This window comes from Terrapene carolina, unplaced genomic scaffold (genome assembly GCF_002925995.2).
Source record: "Terrapene carolina triunguis isolate 2854851 unplaced genomic scaffold, T_m_triunguis-2.0 Scaffold58, whole genome shotgun sequence".
In the NCBI taxonomy this organism is placed as follows: domain Eukaryota; kingdom Metazoa; phylum Chordata; order Testudines; family Emydidae; genus Terrapene; species Terrapene triunguis.
The window spans coordinates 47171017-47189915 of NW_020664409.1; the positions used below are offsets into that span (position 1 = coordinate 47171017).

The window sequence follows — 18899 nt, forward strand, 5'->3', positions numbered from 1 at the left end:
GATGAAACTTTTTGATTTTTCATTTTGAAATGACTTTTTTCAAAATTATGTAACTTGTATTGTGTTATATATTCTATAATATTTACAAGAATAGATGTATAAATATAAAATATTCAATTTAATGTTGTCAAATTTTGATTGATCTGAAACTAATTTTTTTCAGAATTTTTCTTCATGGAGAATTTTGAAATTTTCAGGATTTGTTCCAATTCTGAATGAAGCCAAATTTCAAAATCTTTTGTGAAACAGCTCTTCCTCCGTCCTCTCAGCTCTAGTATTCACCATTTTTTGATATTGTATTGCATGTTTTTGCAATATAAATTACAGCAAATATTTGATTTAGATGTCAACTCAGTTCTTTTTACTCTCTCTCTTAATTAATAAATGTGACAGCTTTATGGAGTCTGGGAACAAGTGTTTATATTTTTTAGCTAACTCATTTTTGTGCAATACAGTTAATGCATTTCTTAAGTAGCAGAAAGCACAATATAGACCTCCCTCACACTGTCTGTATTTAAAGAAAGAGGTGGCCTCTGTGGTTCCCCAAAGAAACAAAAAAATGCAAAGGAGAATTTGATTTTAGATTTAGCTTTCATTTTTGGGAAAAGTTTCTAGACCTTCTCCTTGTTGCAAAAGAGCAAAATGATGTTAAAATGATCATTACGCTTGAAAACATGTCCCTGCATTTCCTAATGATCTCAGATTATTCACAATGTCCTCATGGTCATCCAGAGCTGTCATTGTGTGGGTCTTGAAAACCATAGCAAGTCCCTGGATTTGTTATTTTGAAGCAGTATCACAGTTAATACATTATTGTGGGGGGAGGGAGCTGAGAAAGAAGGTGGAAGCAAAATATTTTTTTTAACTTGGAAACATGCTAAGACTGGCCCTGTTTAAAGGCTATAGCACAAAAGTTACTTAATGTTAGATTCTCATGCAAAAGATTTAAAACTCATTCATGAGCTTTGTATAGCACGTGATTTACATTGTGAGAGAAATAAGAAATGTTGCTTCTATTTTACTTTCATACTTAAAATTCCCTGTTAACCCCAATGGCATTCAAAAACATTTCTTTTTTTTTCCTTGAACAAAACAAAATTTCAAAGCCCTCCAAAAAAAAAAAAAAAAAAATCCAAAAAAGTTCCTGCACATTTGTAATTATTAACTTAACAAACCTATTAGAGCAACATTTGGAAGATATTCAATTTACACATTTCCTTTTTCATGTTTCTATGAGTTCTGTGCATGTGAATTTCAAAGCTGCTATTTTCAGATCTTTGAACTTCTAATAGGTTAAAGTCTTCTAGGTTGGAAATTTAAAGAACTGGTAAAACCAATTACTTACCAAATTAGCTTTGAATATATAGACAAAGTAGTTCAGTAAGAACATGTACACTTATCAGTAATCCACATTCCTTTAATTTTAAATTAAAAATTACTTCAATTACTCAAAAAAGTGCAGAATATTGTACATTGTTGTGGATTTCGATCCAGTATCTTCTTTTAAATTTTTCAATTACATAATAAGAAACTGTTGGAATTGACTCAGATTCCACCCTGGCTAAATATATTTTAGTAAAATATTTACTATAACTTACCCAAGGTCCCCACAATGGCAGGGAAATGGCAAAGTAAAATAAACCCAGAAAATCCTGGCAAATGACCCACAGCCACACAGGTGAAAATCCCCCAGGGTCACTGCCAGATTGACCTAGGGGAAAATTCCTTCCTGACCCCCCACATATGGCTAGCAGTTAGATCCTGAGCATGTGAGCAAGGACCAGCAAGCCAAGCAACTAGGGTTGCCAACTTGGTAATATTTAAAAGCCGGACACTCCAGCAGTAGCCCATGAAAGCTTATACTCAAATAAATTTGTTACTCTAAGGTGCCACAAGTACTCCTGTTCTTTTTGTGGATACAGACTAACACAGCTGCTACTCTGAAACCTTAGGAACATAAGACATAATCCAGAAGTAAGACCCAGGGCTATTGAGCCCTACCCCCACCATCACAAGAAACCCTGTTGCACAAACACACTCATAAATTTGTCCATCTCTCTCTCAAAACTAACTACATTGTTTGCCCTCACAATTCCTAGTGGGAAGTTGTTCCAGAACCTCACCTCTGTGATGGTTAGAAACCTTTTTCTAATTTCCAGCCTGAATTTGTTCATGGCCAGTTTGCAGGATCAGGGCCTTGGAAGAAACTAGAATTCCACATTTTTTAAAAAGAGATTGGTCTGTCAGTAAAGGAGAAACCCTATTAAGGTCAGACATACCAAACTTATGCTGCAGGAAGAAAGTGTTAGCAAATACACTGTTGAGAATAATCCTGCATTAGGAGAACTAGATGGGCTAGACAATCTAAGAGAATAATTTTTAGAGATGGGCAAGGTCATTTGATGCTCAGACGTTAAATTGACCACACAGAGTCCTACCCAGAAATACTTGTCCCCACTGGAGAATTAGAGGTTAAACCTGAGCTTTGGTTGGAAGTGAAAAAAGTAGCATGGTCACTTCATCCTCAGGGCCGTCCCTAGGGGGTTGCGGAGCCCAGGACAGAAGTGACGAATCCATCACTTCCGGGACCGACCCGTCTTTCTGGGACCGAACGCGCCGACCAATCGCACCGGACCGCAGGGCCCCAAAAGCACAGGGCCTGCAGCGGTCGCCCTGATTCACCATACCCAAGGGACGGCTCTGTTCATCCTACTCCCGATTTATTTGTTGAATTCAAATAAGCACCAGACAATATAGTTGGCCGTAATTACTCAAATGAGGCTGACAATTAGAAATGCAGGCGTTTTGCAGTCAGCACTGAAGTGCATTTGCAAACAGTGCTCAATCTCACTATGCACAATTATCAGTCTCCAGTTTCAGGAGGAAGAAGCTCACTCATATGATTCAGCAAGGTACTAGGTACATGACTAATTCTTAAGCACCTCTACCCCATTGTAGTGAATAGGATTACTCCTGTGCTTAAAAAGCTACGCACATTCCTAGGTACCTTGCTGACTTAAGTGTTTCGCATCTTTTAAAATATTATATAAGCAAGCCAGACAACTATTCTTCCCAGCTGAGGCTACCAGGAAAGGACTCTTTCCAGAGCCAGTTATTGCTTTATTGAGACTGTCGATGCTTTATTAGTCAAAAAAGTTCCTGCAAAGCAGTGGTTCTCAACCTAGTTACCATTGTGGGCCACATCCAATACTAGCTATATAGCCCTGAGGATGTCACATGGACCATAGCTCTGTGCTGATTGGGCCGCAGGTTGAGAACCACTGCTGCAGAGCAAGAGAAGACACTTTCTTTCCAAAGGTCTGAATGCATCCCAAGATCAGGAACAAAATCCATACGTTTTGCACACCAGTGCAGACCAATAGCAACAAGTTTCCTCTCTGAACTTGCTAATGCTTGTTTGCATGGATCTATGCCAAACGATTTAACAGAAATTGAAATCAGTAGCAGCTGCTTTCATAAATGGGTAGAGCAGTCTTCCATAAAATTCATAAATTCCTGTCTGCTGGAGTTCCACAGTGTTTAGAGATATGCAGCTACTATTACGCCCCATAAGAGGGACAATATGAGCTCCACTCCACAGCTGACCAGGTCTGCTGATTGATGCTATAGCGGTGGGGTCATGGCCACAGCACATCGCTGCTCCATCCTCCCCACTTTTTGGGTGGCTCAAAGTGCTAACCCAATGAAGTTCTTGAGTAAGAGAGAGCACAAGAGCTACAATTGTCCTCATCTTCTCGAGAGGGGTCATAATATGGCTTACATTTACTTAAGATGGAATCTGAAGTCACTGAATATGCACTGGAATTCATAATCTTCCAAGTGACACAAATATTTAGAGGAACGCGGATATAGATTACAATACATGGCTTCTTGGTCTTCTAAGTAGTACTTATTCTGACTCTACCTAAAAAAGTCAAGAGCTACTAATCTTATGCATTTAAATCTTTCATTGGAGAAGCATGGCATCAAAATGTTTCCATTTTTTCCTCAGATGTTCCTCCATTTGGAATATAGAGCATTCTGCTTTATAGGGCCCGATTCTCTGCTGCCTTCTACTTTGTAGCTTGTGCAAATTAAGTGTTCAACTCTACCTCATCAGGATGGTTGTGCTTTACACCCACTTGGCATGTGTTTAAAGCACTGATCTATTAGGCCAACAGAATACTCAGATTCACTGAAACTCATTTGTGCATGCATGTCCATTTACAGTGAAACTCTGCTTCTAAGGGATAATCCTGCAGTCCTTACTCAGAATGCTAGTTCCCATTATAGTACCTGTCCCATAGACCCTATGCCTCTCTGTTGCCCTATCTTGCTCCTACTCCCAACTCCTCCCTTGTCATACCTTTCTCTCCAGCTACTATGACCTATCTTCTTTCCCCTCTTCTTCTCTAAGCTCCTTGAATTGGTTATTTACAATCACCCTCTGACTTCTAATTCTGCTTGACGCTCTTCAAACACCAATCTGGCTTCCATTTTTGATCTCCACTGAAACTTCTCTCATGAAGTTCTCCAGCCAAATCTCAGACATTTATGCTGACTTCTTCCTCCTGGACTTATCAGGATAATGCATCATAAAATGTCATTTGTTCATTTAGTTGACCAGTGTATCTTATCTTTAACTTTAATATTTCATACTATAATATTCTGTAGCATATTTAAGTATTGAAGTCTTAGAAATATGAGTTCTTAGAGAAGTGTTCCACTATTACAATTTTGCTGAGAAAATGTGACCGGGTTTTTTATGTACAATTTAAATGATGTACAAATTAGTGAAGTGGGATTCGATAAGGTTCCACTCTACTCAGTATTCCAAGTTACATTTATATTATTTTAGAAGCAAAAGAATTTGAGTTTAAAATTATCAAAATTATGCTCACCTTCTCTGACTTTGGTGCCTCCAAGGACTATGGCAGATATACCAACAGATGAGGACAATAGCCAGATACAGATATTGATTATCTTTGCCTTGAGAGGAGTGCGGAAGTCCAGGGCTTTCACGGGGTGGCACACAGCAATGTATCGATCAACACTCATCATGGTCAATGTGAATATGCTGGTAAACATGTTATAATAGTCAATTGAAATAACTATTTTACACAGCACATCCCCAAATGGCCAAGAGTTCATCAGGTATTCAGTGCTTTGAAAAGGCATAGTCGTAGTAACTAAAGCATCTGCCATAGCCAGATTGAAAATATAAATGTTCGTTGCTGTCTTCATCTTTGTATACCTGAAGTACAAGAAAAATAAATCTTAATTATAGCAACACATTCACATATGAAGCTAGTGTATTAGGGTAACTGTGTGGTAACAATCTTTTGGACAAAAATGCAAGCATGTTCAAGACTGGGGGATTATATTAAATATGTTACATTTAGTCTCTCAACTATGTTGCTGCTGCTGTATCACCAATTAGATTTACTTGCCAGAGGCAAAAATGGATTTTTGAGTAATTTTAATGGGATCATGTAAATTAGTCAAGCCATTATAAAGATGCTAGATTTAGTTTCATCCTCTAAAATCCAACTACAAATAAATGAGAAAATAATTTGCTTCATTTGCAAGTGATAGAAAATTCTAGCAGTTCCTTTCCTTACAAGCATCTGAAAATACATCTACAATCAAAGATCCATAGCATGGCTGTGGTTGGCCCAGGTCAGCTGACTTGGACTTGCAGGGTTCAAAGTGTGAGACTAAAAATTGCAGTGTAGATGTTCAGGCTCGGGCTGGAGCCCAAGCTCTGAAGCCCCAAGAGGGAGTCGGGTCTCAGAATCCAGGCTCCAACTTGAGCCCAAACATCTACACTGCAATTTTTAGCCCCACAGCCTGAGTCCCATGAGTCTGAGTCAACTGACCTGGGCTCTGAGATTTGGTGTCATGGCTTTTTTTATTGCAGTTTAGATGTACCCTTACTGCCTATTGTTGGGGTTTTTTTTACAGAAGTAATGGGTATCCTCGTCTCACCATGCTACGGCATGAATAAATCATTAATCGTTACTCTTGCAGGGCCAAATCCTCAGCTGGTGTAAATTAGCATCTCTTAATTTATTTCACTGGAGCTATGCCAATTTACACAAGCTGAGTGGCCTGTAGAGTGTAGAATAAGATACCTGGTTAAATAGGCTACTAGAGTCCATAAAAATTACATTAATCATAATACTATTTTCTCGATATACATTCAAGCAAAACTGATATTTCATTGGTTTGTGTAACACCGATTAAGAAACGTGGCCTGCAATACCATACAAAACTATGGTGGCCACATTTTCAACGGTGGGCCCTTAAAGTTTCTGAGGTGGCACACAACAGAATATTGATTGTTTCTCATCATTGTTGATGAGAATATGCTGATAAACACTAGTCAGGCACTATTATTCCAGGACAGTTGTGGTCTTGCTGATTGTACAAGAGACTGGGTCTCAGGAAATCTGGATCTGCTTTTGACTCTACTACTTTTCTTTTAGAGAGTACTTTTTCTCTATAGATCTGAAAGTATTATAAGATTCACAACAACTTTTCCTTGTTCAAACTAGTTCTATCCACAGATCTCAAATGTGTGTGCAAACAGGCATTAATGTGCCTAACTACCTGTTTGGGTGTATAATTAACTGATTTGTACCTGAAAACCTAGGATTTGTGAGCACCACACTTTGTAACACAGCCACTTTCTCCTAAAATTTTAATTTTTAATATAAAAGTAAATGTACGAAGTCTAGTAATGAGAAGACTTTTGTGAGCCCTCCCACACAATTACCTCTCCACAAGTGTGCCCCCAAGCTAAGGCTTATGGGCATAATGGCCCTGGGATCAGTGTCCAATCAGGTTAAAGTAGCAGATGTCTTTCACAGATCTCCTGCCCAATGGGGGATCAGACTGTTTACTGCTGTCCAAAGACTCTCATAGATTAGAAGGAAAAATTGTCTTTTCTGCTAGTCTCCTGAACCTGCAAGTTGAGGGAACTTGAATCTCTCACCCAGAAGCTCTAGTGACCTTGGGTGAGAGGGCACCTGGCTTCATTGTAGCCTAGCAATAACCTATACTTTACCAATATATTATAGAAGGAGCTGGTAGCAGTTGCCTAACACTTTACATTACAGAGGATTCCTGTGACTTTTACTTTGTCATCATTGTTGACAAGAGGCCTTTGATACTTAGCAGGGGGATCCCCTTGAGCTACAAAAGTGCCGTTTCTTTATCCCATGAAATTCCATTCAGATTTGGGTGAGATAGAAAGTGTTCAAATTGCCATTTTCATTCTCTCACTTGCAACCACAAAAAAAGTTTGGCAGCCTGCCAAAGTCACTGAATGTTCAAAAGTCAGGCTCATGTCTCCACCAAAGCAGCCCACACTGCAGTGAGAATACCTGAGAGCTGTTGGAGCAGAGAACCGGGGGTGGGGAGAACAGACAGACAACCCAAATGCCCCCACATAAGCCCCTTAACCCACCACATGGCCCCAGTGGCCCATTCTCCTCCACCCCTTGGAGTTCTCCCAACACCAGGAGCAGGAGAAAGATGTGGGGGAAGAGAGAGAAAGCACCAGTCAGAGCTGGACTCCCTCTACACACACACAGACATATCCTGGCCCAGCACCTTATCCCCTTTAGCTTTATCATTATTGGTGTCATAAGATCAGTTACCAGCAAAAAACATGGAATGGAGTTAGGTTCATTTTCATTGCTGTGACTGCCTGCTGCTAGATTCAGAAATGCTTCTATTATCAGCTATGGCGTCTGATTTGGAGTCAGACAGCTTCTTGGGAAGACATTTTGACAGACAATTAGTAAATGCACAGTAGAAGCAATCAGAAAGATGCCATAATGTGCTGATCGAGTTTTACTAGCAAAGAAGTATTACTTGTACTCTCCAACACATGACAAAAAAGTGAACAGATATCTGGTTGACTAGCTGTCCTCTCTCTCCCCTGGTTTTTTTTATGACCTCAGACAATGGAAGTCAGTGGTATATGGGAAGTCTGGTTTTCCAAGTACCTTGCTTTGCACAGGCCTGCACTTGTACAGGGTGAAAGTATTGACTTAAAACGTCATGTTTTCCTAAAAAAAAAGTTTAGGGATGCCGCAGAAAATTAAAATTATTGATCCAATAGTTTAACTTCAGCTCTGAGGAAAATATCAGTATCTGTTTTAAAATGTCAAGTACGGGACTAAGAGCAGAGTTGGATTTAATGCAGCACATATAAGATGACTCACATTTACTGTCTTTCATTTAAAGTTCTCAAAGAGCCTTAAGAAAATATGTATAAACTGTGGATCATATTTTACCCTCAGTCTTTGTACAACCCCAGCCCCTTTCCCCCATTAACTTCAATGGAAGTTCTGTGCACAGAAAGAGGGTCAAATATAGTCCATGATATAATGAGAAATGTAACAGAGTGGCAGTTTTGACGATCCTACATAAAAGTGAAAGGCTCCTCTCCTCAGTCAACATAAGCTCAGATGCTAGAAGCTTGTATGAAGATGCAGAATAATTTCTGCTGTCTTATGTTCGTAGGTGGATCTTGTTATCTCCAGCTAGCATATAATAGGGGTGGCTGGAGCCTCTCTGGTACTAACATACCTGGGAGGAATAGAGATATCCCAGAGGAAAAACTTTGGCTTAAATTTATGTTTGGATATTATTGTTTAAGTTACCAAACCCCAGGAAGAAAAATGATCGGAAAGTGTGTCCACTTTGTAAGGAGCAGAGTGGAAATGCCATTTGTCTGCTTACAAATTATGAGTAAAATTCTCAAAAGCATCTAAGCAATTTCAGCACTTGGAAGCCCAAGGCCTACTGACTTCCAATGACGTTAAATGAACTTTGGCTCCTAAGTCACGTAGGCACTTTTGAAAAATTTACCCCACTTCTTATTTCACCCATCACTGCAATGCACTCACTTCTGGAGTAGGATGTAGCAGCTATTTAACAGGACACATCAACACTTATACATTTGTTCAAGACAGCGAGTAACGGGGGTGGGGGGGAATAACAGCTAACAAACCTACAGGGAAATTTGAGGTTTGGTAGGCACAGTGTTATTAACAAATTGGTACACATTCCAGAAAAGTATCACTATACATTACTAATATGTAAGGATTCTTTGACAATACTATTGCAAGCAGTGACAAAGAGAATGAGGATTTAGAAATTATAGTATTGCATTAATGATTTTAGTTAAAGCTAAAAAGGCGGCTCAAAATCATTTTTCATCCAGACATAACTTTGACAAAATAACATTTTCAGGCTGAAATGTTCCACTTCAGTATGAGATCAATTTGTTTTGCAAGAATGACAAATATACTACGACAACATTCTACGATAGTGGTTAATATGTGAAGTAAAAATGCATTAAATAGAATGCGGCATAGCAAAGAAGTGGTATAGGAGGACAGCTGTCGCAGTGAATTAAAACATGCAAAAAACAAATGTCAAACATTTCTTTAAGCTACAGATGGATGCTATCGTGCTAGGCTCCCTTGTGTGAAATTCCCATGGATAGCAGCAGCAAGGGGCAAAGACAAGAGGCATAACTGGGAAAGGCCCCAGATCTCAATATTTATATATTTAGGGTAAACTCAATACCAATTTCATCTACCAATGTGATATATGCCATCATGTGCCAGCAATGCCCCTTTGCCAAGTACATTGGCCAAACCAGACAGTCTCTATGCAAAAGAATAAATGGACACAAATGTGACATCAGGAATCATAACATTCAAAAACCAGGAGGAAAACACTTCAATCTCTCTGGTCACTCAATAACAGACCTCAAAGCGGCAATTCTTCAACAACAAAAACTTCAAAAACAGACTCCAACGTGAAGCTGCAGAACTGGAATTAATTTGCAAACTAGATACCATCAGATTAGGCCTGAATAAAGACTGGGAGTAGTTGGGTCATTACAAAACCTAAACTTAATTTCCCCAATACTAATTTCTCCCTACTGTTACTCACACCTTCTTGTCAACTGTCTGTAACGGGCCTCTCTCTTACCACTTCAAAAGTTATTTTTCCTCCCTTGGTATCCTGCTGTTAATTGATTTCTCTCATTAGACTGACCTAACACTTGGTAAAGCAACCCCCATCGTTCATGTATTTATACCTGCTGCTGTATTTTTTACTTCATACACCTGATGAAGTGGGTTCTAGCCCACGAAAGTTTATGCCCAAATAAATTTGTTAGTCTCTACGGTGCCACAAGGACTCCTCTTTTTTTTGTCAATACCAATTGAATCAGAACATAGTGAAAGACTGGGGACATATGAAGTAGAATGAATCTAATGTTTTTATACTCTTAAAAGTCATTTAAAAAGCTTACGTCAATATGAAACTTAACACAGAGCCAGCATAGAGTGTAAAAATCAGTATTTTTTAGTAGTAGGGAGCCCAGAAAACAAATTCACACGTTCATAGTAATCATTGTTATTGTTATCACACAAATTCAAGCGTTGCCTCTCACTGAATTAGCTTTAACATAATAATTATAGGCTAAGACTTAAAAAAAGTTGCCTAAAGCTAGATTCCTAGGTCTGTATCTAGGCACCTAAATAAGTGGCTTGATTTTCAAGAGTGGTGAGTGCCCAACAGCTCCCACTGATACAGCACTTCTGAAAAATCAGGCCACTTATTTAGCTGCCTAAATATGGATTTAGGAGCAAAACCTGAGATGCTCATTTTTAAAATCCTTGCCATAATGTTTACTTGTTTATTATAAATCTTATTGTAACTAGTTAAAATTTTGTACAAAAATTGTTATTAAAATATTAAATATAAATTGCAAAGGATTTTTTTAAATAGGTCAGTTCCCTTGCAAAATCAGTGCTGGCTGGGTCATCTGCCGGGAGTCAACCTGGGAACTCTGGATCAAAAAGCATGAACCTCAGATGCAACAGCTAAAGGACTAGGTCTAATAGCTCAAATGAAATAATAGACTTAACCCTGTATATATGGTTTAGCCCTAGAGGAAGATAAAGAGCCACACCATGCTGATATGAATTACACATATCCCTGATTGTAGAAATTCATCCCAACTTTGAAAGGTCAACAAGAGTTAAAATCCTCACATGGGCCTCCATTTATAATTACACCCCTGAATCAGACATCTATGGGGCTTGAACTCAGGTCAAAAAGTTTGAGTTTTTATGCTTGAGCTAAAGTACGGGATTTGTACATTCAAGGGCAGGAGAAGCCTCATAAAACTTGAAACATGGTCTAAGTCACTCACTGAGGACAAAGCCACACTGCATTATGAATCCATCTCCCTTCCCCGCCCCGCACACACCTTTGGATAAAGAAGATTCAAAGGCGTTGTTCATTTTTAATTAAGAAGAAAGTTTCTGTTTTACCTTTACTAATAGCAGTAATGTCAAGCTTGGTGTCCCATGGTTTTGCTGAGAAAGCAATCAGACTCAAGGACGTCTCATACTTGAAAGGAGAAAGATATTAGATTTTAAGAAATACTTCCTTTATCCAAAAACATAGTGATTTAAGTTAAATAGGTTTTAATAAAAACAGACAAAAATTACAATTTTTAAACCATCTGGTTGCAGATCTCTTTCTCTTGCAATAGCTGAATTTTCTCTTGCTCAAATCTTGAGATGTTGCCATTTCACTAGCCTTGCAGTCATCACGGTCCTCCAGTTTTGACAGGAGGAGAACTTCTAATATAAGGCAAAATGGGGGCTCTTGGAAACAGCCACACTAGTCAGGAACTCTGTATATAGGGAGCTGGATAACCCACTCAGATCCTCTGCACTCACATGGGTCCAGTTCACCACTTCCCTAGTGAATGCTGCTCCTCTGTCCACGTAGCATTCTTCAGCCTCAACGTTCCTCTTTCCTGCAGTGAGGTTTTGTTGCAGGACACCATAACCTCCCTTGGTATGTGTCAGTGGCTCTGGGACAAAAGGTTCCAGGTTCTGCCTGGCAGTTCCTGAAGAACCAGGTGTGTCGTACGCGTCAGTTGTTGGTCTAACAAGGAGGAACTCTATCCTTCACTTGAATGGATGCTGTGGGCCAGGTGTCACCTGGTGGAGGGCACAGGTCTCATTGCTCATGGGGAGAAGCAATAATGGCTCCAGTAGAAGGTTGTCAGAGTGCCATTTCCCCCTTTCTTCCTTTGCAAGGACTGTGGCATCTGAAGGGCTAGGGAATGGTTACCTCTGAAGATCCTGACTAGTGGCAGCCCAATCTTATGAAGGGAACTGCGTTGGTCAGGCTGTTTCTGGGGGAGAGTAAAAGGGGGGAAAATTCAATACACACAAACAGAGGCTCGGTGTGTATGCTGCATGAATACTACTCATGGAGAAACATCTTCAGCCTGTTCTCAGAGCAAGGCACGTGGCCTCTACCTTACCGTGGAGATAGAAGAGAGCACTGGTAGCTGACATTAGGTATGTTCCATCTGATTACTGTATAGCTGAAAATTAGGACACATGGCTGTGACACTCTGTATCTCGGGGGAACACCCTGCACCCCCATGTTCATCCTTATAATATGATCGTGTGGTATCCAATGCAAAGTTTATCATGTCGGGTGTCTTCGGAAGGCTCATGATGACTGAGCATTGTTGTTATAGTAATATTATAGGTTGTAATTTCATGTATATAGTTATGAGGCTGAAAATGTGTCCTCATGGCTTAAAACAAGCCCAGGCAAAACTCTCCAGAAACAGAGGGGCAGTTCACACCTCATCAGGGCATGTATGGGACAAACCCAGCCCAGCCTCATAGGAACAAAGGACACTGGCCTAGGCAGCAACAAAGGAGCTGTTGGACTTTCGAGTGAGTCATCCCCCTTCCCTTGGTCAGTTTGGGACCACGAGGAGGTAATGCTCACCTGACTCCCCCCAAAGCCAAGAGGGAAGAAAGAACATGATAAAAGGGAGAGACGTTTGCCATGCTCTTCCTCTCTCTTCCACCTCCATCTACAGACACCACCACCAAGCGACTGAAGCGCTGATCAAGGGGAAAGCCTGGGAAAGCCAGCCAGCCTGTGGTGAGAAACATCTAAGTTTGTAAGGGCATTGAAAGTGTTAAGATCAGCTTAGAAAGCATTTTGCTTTTATTTCATTTGACCAACTCCGACTTGTTGTGCTTTGACTTATAATCACTTAAAATCTATCTTTTGTAGTAAATAAATTTGTTTGTTTATTCTACCTGAAGCAGTGCATTTGGTTTGAAGCATGTCAGAGACTCCCCGTGGGTTAACAAGCCTGGTACATATCAATTTCTTTGTTAAATTGTCGAACTCATATAAGCTTGCAGTGTCCAGCGGGCACAACTGGATACTGCAAGACAGAGGTTCCTAGGGTTGAGTCTGGGACCGGAGATATTGGCTAGTGTCATTCGGTTGCACAATCCAAGCAGCGGCTGGCCAAAAATGCTCACTCACATAGCTGGGAGCAGCTTACATGCCAGAGGCTGTGCGTGAACAGCCCAGGAGTGGGAGTTCTCACAGCAGAGCAGGGTAAGGCTGTCTCCCAGATTCAAGGATTAGAGTGACCTAGCAGATCACTGGTACAGATAACACCAGGGGAACGTCACAGTGGGAGTTGCATCTTAAATAGGCATTCCGTTAATGCTCACTGGGGTATCAGGGAACATTCAGAGTAGTAAGCATAAGACGCTATACATCTCAGAAGTTGTGAGAAATAAAAATCACACTATATGACTTACATTTCCATGTGTATTTATCTGGGAAGAGCTGGTTCATTAGGGTGGTCTCAAGGCCCCATAGCCTGATGATGGTCTGGGTGGGGTACAGCTCTAGTGTCTCCACTTGAGAGAGATCACGTGGGATCTACCTCTGGCCTCTATGCATTCCTCTATCTTCCTCACCTCATTGTTGCATACCACCCACTTCTTAATAGCCTCCATACCTCTCCAGTTATCTCCCATAGCATTCACTGCATCAAGCACAATCTTTCCTTATGGGACACTTCAGGGCAGACATAGCACTCTTGGATCATTTGGGCCAAACTCAGATCTTCTCTGGAGACTAATTAGCCTTCCCCTTCTGGACAGTGTTTGACAAACCAGTTATTCTGGGACTACCTCTAGAAGGAGGTCCTGACATCTCAACAGCAGCTGATTCTCATATTCACTGATCATCAACTGAGAGATTTAAAAAATCCTGCCTTGGGTGAGGAAATTCACCTGCACACACACACTCTCTCTGTCACATACCATGAACCAGCACTGGTGGATGCCCTTCCTGCCTGAAATGCCCTTAGCAGTCATTATGGTGAAGACTTTCTGACGAATCAAGTAGGGTTTGAAAGCATAGTTCGGTGAGCGCATTTAAACTGTCTGGGGCTTGGCTAAGCTCTACTTGGCATAGATGTGAGGAGGGCAATGGTGGATGTACAGGACCTTCACATCCTCCCCATCCTTGAGGATGCTGGGGGACAATTTGGCCCCACACAAGCTTGAGCAGCCCCAGGACTGCTCTAATTTGTGCAGACTTATAATGCCTTCCTATGGCCTTACATGTTTGCCAGAACTCATGATGTTCTGGCCATCTCCCCTTTCCTCCCCAGCACTCTTTCATGCCAAACAGCACAAAGAAGACTTAGCTGGGCCAGGAACTGATGTCTGTGTTTAGAATATGATGTTGTCATTTCCCATTTTTATTCCTGATTAGTACAGACCTTCTAGGACCCCCTTCCTCTATTTGAGACTGCAACTCTACATTGCAACTCCCTCCCCAGTCTCATCAGAGGATATAGTAAAATCTTTTCAGAGAAAACACTGAATCTGCCTCTCTCTCACATGATTCTGTGTGGAATGCAGTTATCAGCCAAGAACTGCAGCCTCACTGGGTTTGGCCTGAACCAGAAATTACTTGACACAGTCAAGATGGGACTATGTAATGGTTCCTCACTCTCCCACTCGGAAGGAGGCCACTCAGGCTGGCCCTGTCTGGCCAGGACCAGAGTCTGCAAGACAGCCAAGAGCCCTCAACAGGGCTGGGTGATTAACAATCCCTGTCAGGCTTTAGCCTGGGCTTGGATAGCTCAAGTAGTCAGCCCTTAAACACCATCTCTCAGGGCTGGCTTTGGCCCAGGCAGAGCTCAGGCAGCCAACAAACCAAAACAGTCTACAGGTGAGCTGGGGCCTGGATTTGAGTAGGCTCAGGTTGCCAACAAGCAGAACAGTCTCTCAGGGCTGGCTTTAGCTGGGGCGGAGCTCAGGCAGCCAGCAAACAAACAGTCTCTCAGGGCTACTGGTAAGGGAGGCTCCTCTTCAGAGCTAGAACCTCCTTGCACAGTGTAGGGGGATCAGCCACCCTGGGGTGGGGTTGGCAGGGGGACGCAGTCCCACCCTACTCCACCGTGTCCCAGCCCAGGGCCCTGGCAGGAGCAGGATTGGCTGTCTCTGCGTCAGCGGGGATCCAGCCACAACACACCGACTGAGCCACCCCTGGTTCTGCAGCCAGCTGCTCCAGGGCTGCCCCAGGGCCACTTCCTGCCTCCCCGGGGTTTAGTACCTGTGGCCTCCAGGCCTCTTCCGGCTCCTCGGGATATACGGCAGTAGGTACTCCAGGCAGGTCCTCGTCAGCGTCTGGGAAATCGGGAATAACCAGGTGCAGGTTCCTCTCGGGGTCGCGGGAGAACAGGCAGAGTGTCCTTCGCAGGCTCTCCCCCAACTGTGCTGCAGGACTGGCCTCTTATACTTCCGGCCATGCCCCAGTACTTCCTGTGAGGGGGGCAGGGCGATCTAAGCTCCGCCCTCCAAAGGGCATGTAATGGTTTCCCCCTCTCCCGCTCGGAGGGAGGCAACTGAGCCTCACTATAACAGAAAAGGAGCCAAAAGACTAAGTAGATGAAGTGGTAAATATTTAGCCTTACCTTGTTTAGCCGGTATGTTGCTGGGACTATACATAATCTTGCATATACTTCATGAGACAGGTTTCCTCCAATATTCAACAAGATTTGGAGGAAAACTTTCTCCAACAGAGCTTGGTGACTCTTCCCGGCATGATTCTATTATTACCACATCATTCCAGTGCATATAGAAAGGGGATTCCATCCAGGAATGGTTCTTCACAAACAATTCATTTAAGAAAGAAAAGTTGGACTTTATGAGATATCTGTCCATGGGCAAGACCCATGGAAGCAGCTATGTAGAACAGTCTCAATCAGCTGCTTACATGGAATCTGGTGTTTTCCCTGACAGCTGAAGACAAGGTGGGATAGATGAAAGAGGAAGGAAGAAGGGGGAAAGTGAATCAGCTACTGAGTGGCAGATCATTGATCCTGATTTTGAAATGTCTCCAAACTTCTGGTATTAAAGGAGCAAATATTTTCAGGAGCAAATCCTCCAGATGAGTGCTGACATTACTTGCCAGTTCCTGGTATTGTCTGCCCCCACCACATGACACTATCCCTCTCCAAGTGGTGATAACCCCAGGACATATTCTTTTGAATAGTTCCAGTGAATATTTTGCAGATCTTCCATAAAAGTTATTGAAGAACATCACTGTTATGATGAGGAATGCACTGATGACTTCAGGGGAAATGAAGATTTTTTTTGTCTCTCTCAACCTGCAAGGCAACATAATGTGTATCACTGTATGACCTGCCTAGCAAACAACATGCAATGCCCCCTCTTTCCCACTGTCAATACAAATCATTTAGCAAAGGTCAGGAATGTAATAATAGATAGGGTGCTCACCATTGTCCAAGAGTGCTTGATCCAAGAGCAGATTCGGGGTGTCTTCTGCAGCTCTTCCACAAGATTTGGGAGAAAATGCTTCGAAGACATTAAGCATTTCTGATTAAACATATAAGAATTAAGAAAAGTAAACTGTGGACATTTTCCTACACATGCAACAAACCATGTGACACAGAGGAAGGCATAGTTAATTTTGTAGCGCCTCCATGCAGCAGGAAACTCAGCTGTAAGTTATGCAGTGAAATAGAGTGCCACCAAACTACCCCACCATTAACTTGTCAGGCACTTGTTCCTGTACCCTCAGCTTCTGACCAAACTAGCCTTCAATGTCTGTGCACTTAACTATGTGATTGGTAACTTAAGCCACAGTTTTCAATGCCAGCTCTTGTATCCAACTTGAGATAACTAGGGCCTGCTTTTCAGAGGTGCTGAGCACCTGAAGCTCCCATTGTCTGTGCACTTACCTATGTAGTCAGATTTTTAAGAATAGACACTTAAAAGGACCTTTGAAAATTCCCACTCAAAACTACATATAGATATTTATGCTCCTATCTACCAGCCTAGTTGTATGGCTAGGTTTTGAGAATCCCGCAGCATGTGCTGTGACAAATTGGGGATTCTGTCTGCACAACTTCTGAATTGGAAATGGTTATATGAATTGTGTCATGAAATTACTGTGTAAAGGAAAGCCTGTCATGTATGTGGATCCACCCTGCTAGCAGGTTTGTGTCACGTCTCTGCCGGGCCAGAGACAATAGTGAGCAATCAGCACTGAACAAAGTAGAGCACCTTTGGACCATAGGTTTGCTGTACATAGCACAAGACACCTCCTCCTCTGCTCTGAAGGTGGGGAACAGGTTGGAAGTAATGAAAAAAGTACCAAATCGCAGAACTGAAGAAGCAGGTGACCTCAGGAGGCGTCTATAAAGGGACTCACAGAGGGAACTGGGGGAGAGCCATTTTGCACCAAATTAAGACAAGGGAGGCTGCTGCAGGGAGTAGGCAAGGGGCAGAGGACCCTGCCTGCCTGCCTAACTGACAGAACACAGGCGATTCCCCCAAGGAAAGGGTGAGCTAGTGAGGGACATTGCATTTAGGATGGTTTACTGTTTTGTGTGTTCTGTACTCTCCCTGTACTATTCATGATTAAATATAAAATGCATATATAAATATATATAAATAAATATAAAAGGATGTTAGGCTGTCAAAGTGTGTGTGTATGTGTTGATTGCTTCACACTGGTGCATGCCCCTGAGAGAGTTAAAATGTACACCAGAAGCTTCACACCTTTGGAGTGGAGTGCTGGGAAAGGGGTATGTTTAAGTATTGGGAACGTGGGCATCGTTGGTGGGGAGAGGAGGTATATTGACCTGTCTGAACGGTCCAAATAGTAAACTGTATGGAACTCATTTTACCTTCCCCCGAGAATGAAAGGCTGAACCTGACTAGATTTGAGCCTGTGGCTCCAGGAAGAATATTCCAAACTTGATGGTTAGAGCAGTAAACAAGGCTTCCCAGCAGGGCCATAAAGATCCATTGTGCCTCTTTTTGCTCTCTCCCTCCTTTCCTTTTTAAATCATTTTCTTTATGTGCAGAAATCAACTTTTGTCAAAGACCTCCCTTTCCCATCCTCACTCAATGTATATATCCTAAGAATTAAAGTCTTTTTCCTTGCCCAAGTTTCTTCTCTCAAAGCTAACTCAGTTGGTACACTCATGTCTGATGCACGTGTTTGTTGGGAAGGCACCTTTCCAACTCAACAAATGAGAGTGCTAGTAAATGTGGTGTTAGCTTTGTTTGAAACAATAAGGCAATGGGCTGTACACCAGTTAGGTAAATAAATAAGAATTATCCCCATTTTATAGATGGGAAAACTGAGACACAGAGGGGCTAAGTAACTTGCCAAGGAGTAGAGCTGGTCAAAAATTGTCCAGCAGAAAAAATTTCTATCAGAAAGTGTCATTTCACCTAATATCTAAACTTTCCATGGCAACATGTCAATTTCAACAAAATTTGATGTATAAAAAGTTGAAACTAAACATTTCAATAGGTTGACCTTGTTGGAATGGAACATCTTGATTTTTCATTTCAAAATGATTTTTGTTTCAAATTTTATATTCTGTCATAAATTATAATAAAATAAAACAATTTTAAAAGACAAAATTGGAAGAAAACATTTAAATTTCATCAAAATGGAAT

The 18899-nt window shown here is 41.6% G+C and overlaps 1 protein-coding gene across 1 annotated transcript in view; it reads right to left on the reverse strand.

Annotated features, from left to right (window-relative positions):
• OPRK1 (opioid receptor kappa 1) overlaps nucleotides 1–18899 on the reverse strand; it is a 34463-nt gene that overhangs the window by 3582 nt on the left and 11982 nt on the right. The window contains exon 3 of the mRNA XM_024206176.1: nucleotides 4902–5254. Coding sequence (XP_024061944.1) covers nucleotides 4902–5254 — 353 coding nt within the window. The remainder of the gene's footprint in view (nucleotides 1–4901; nucleotides 5255–18899) is intronic.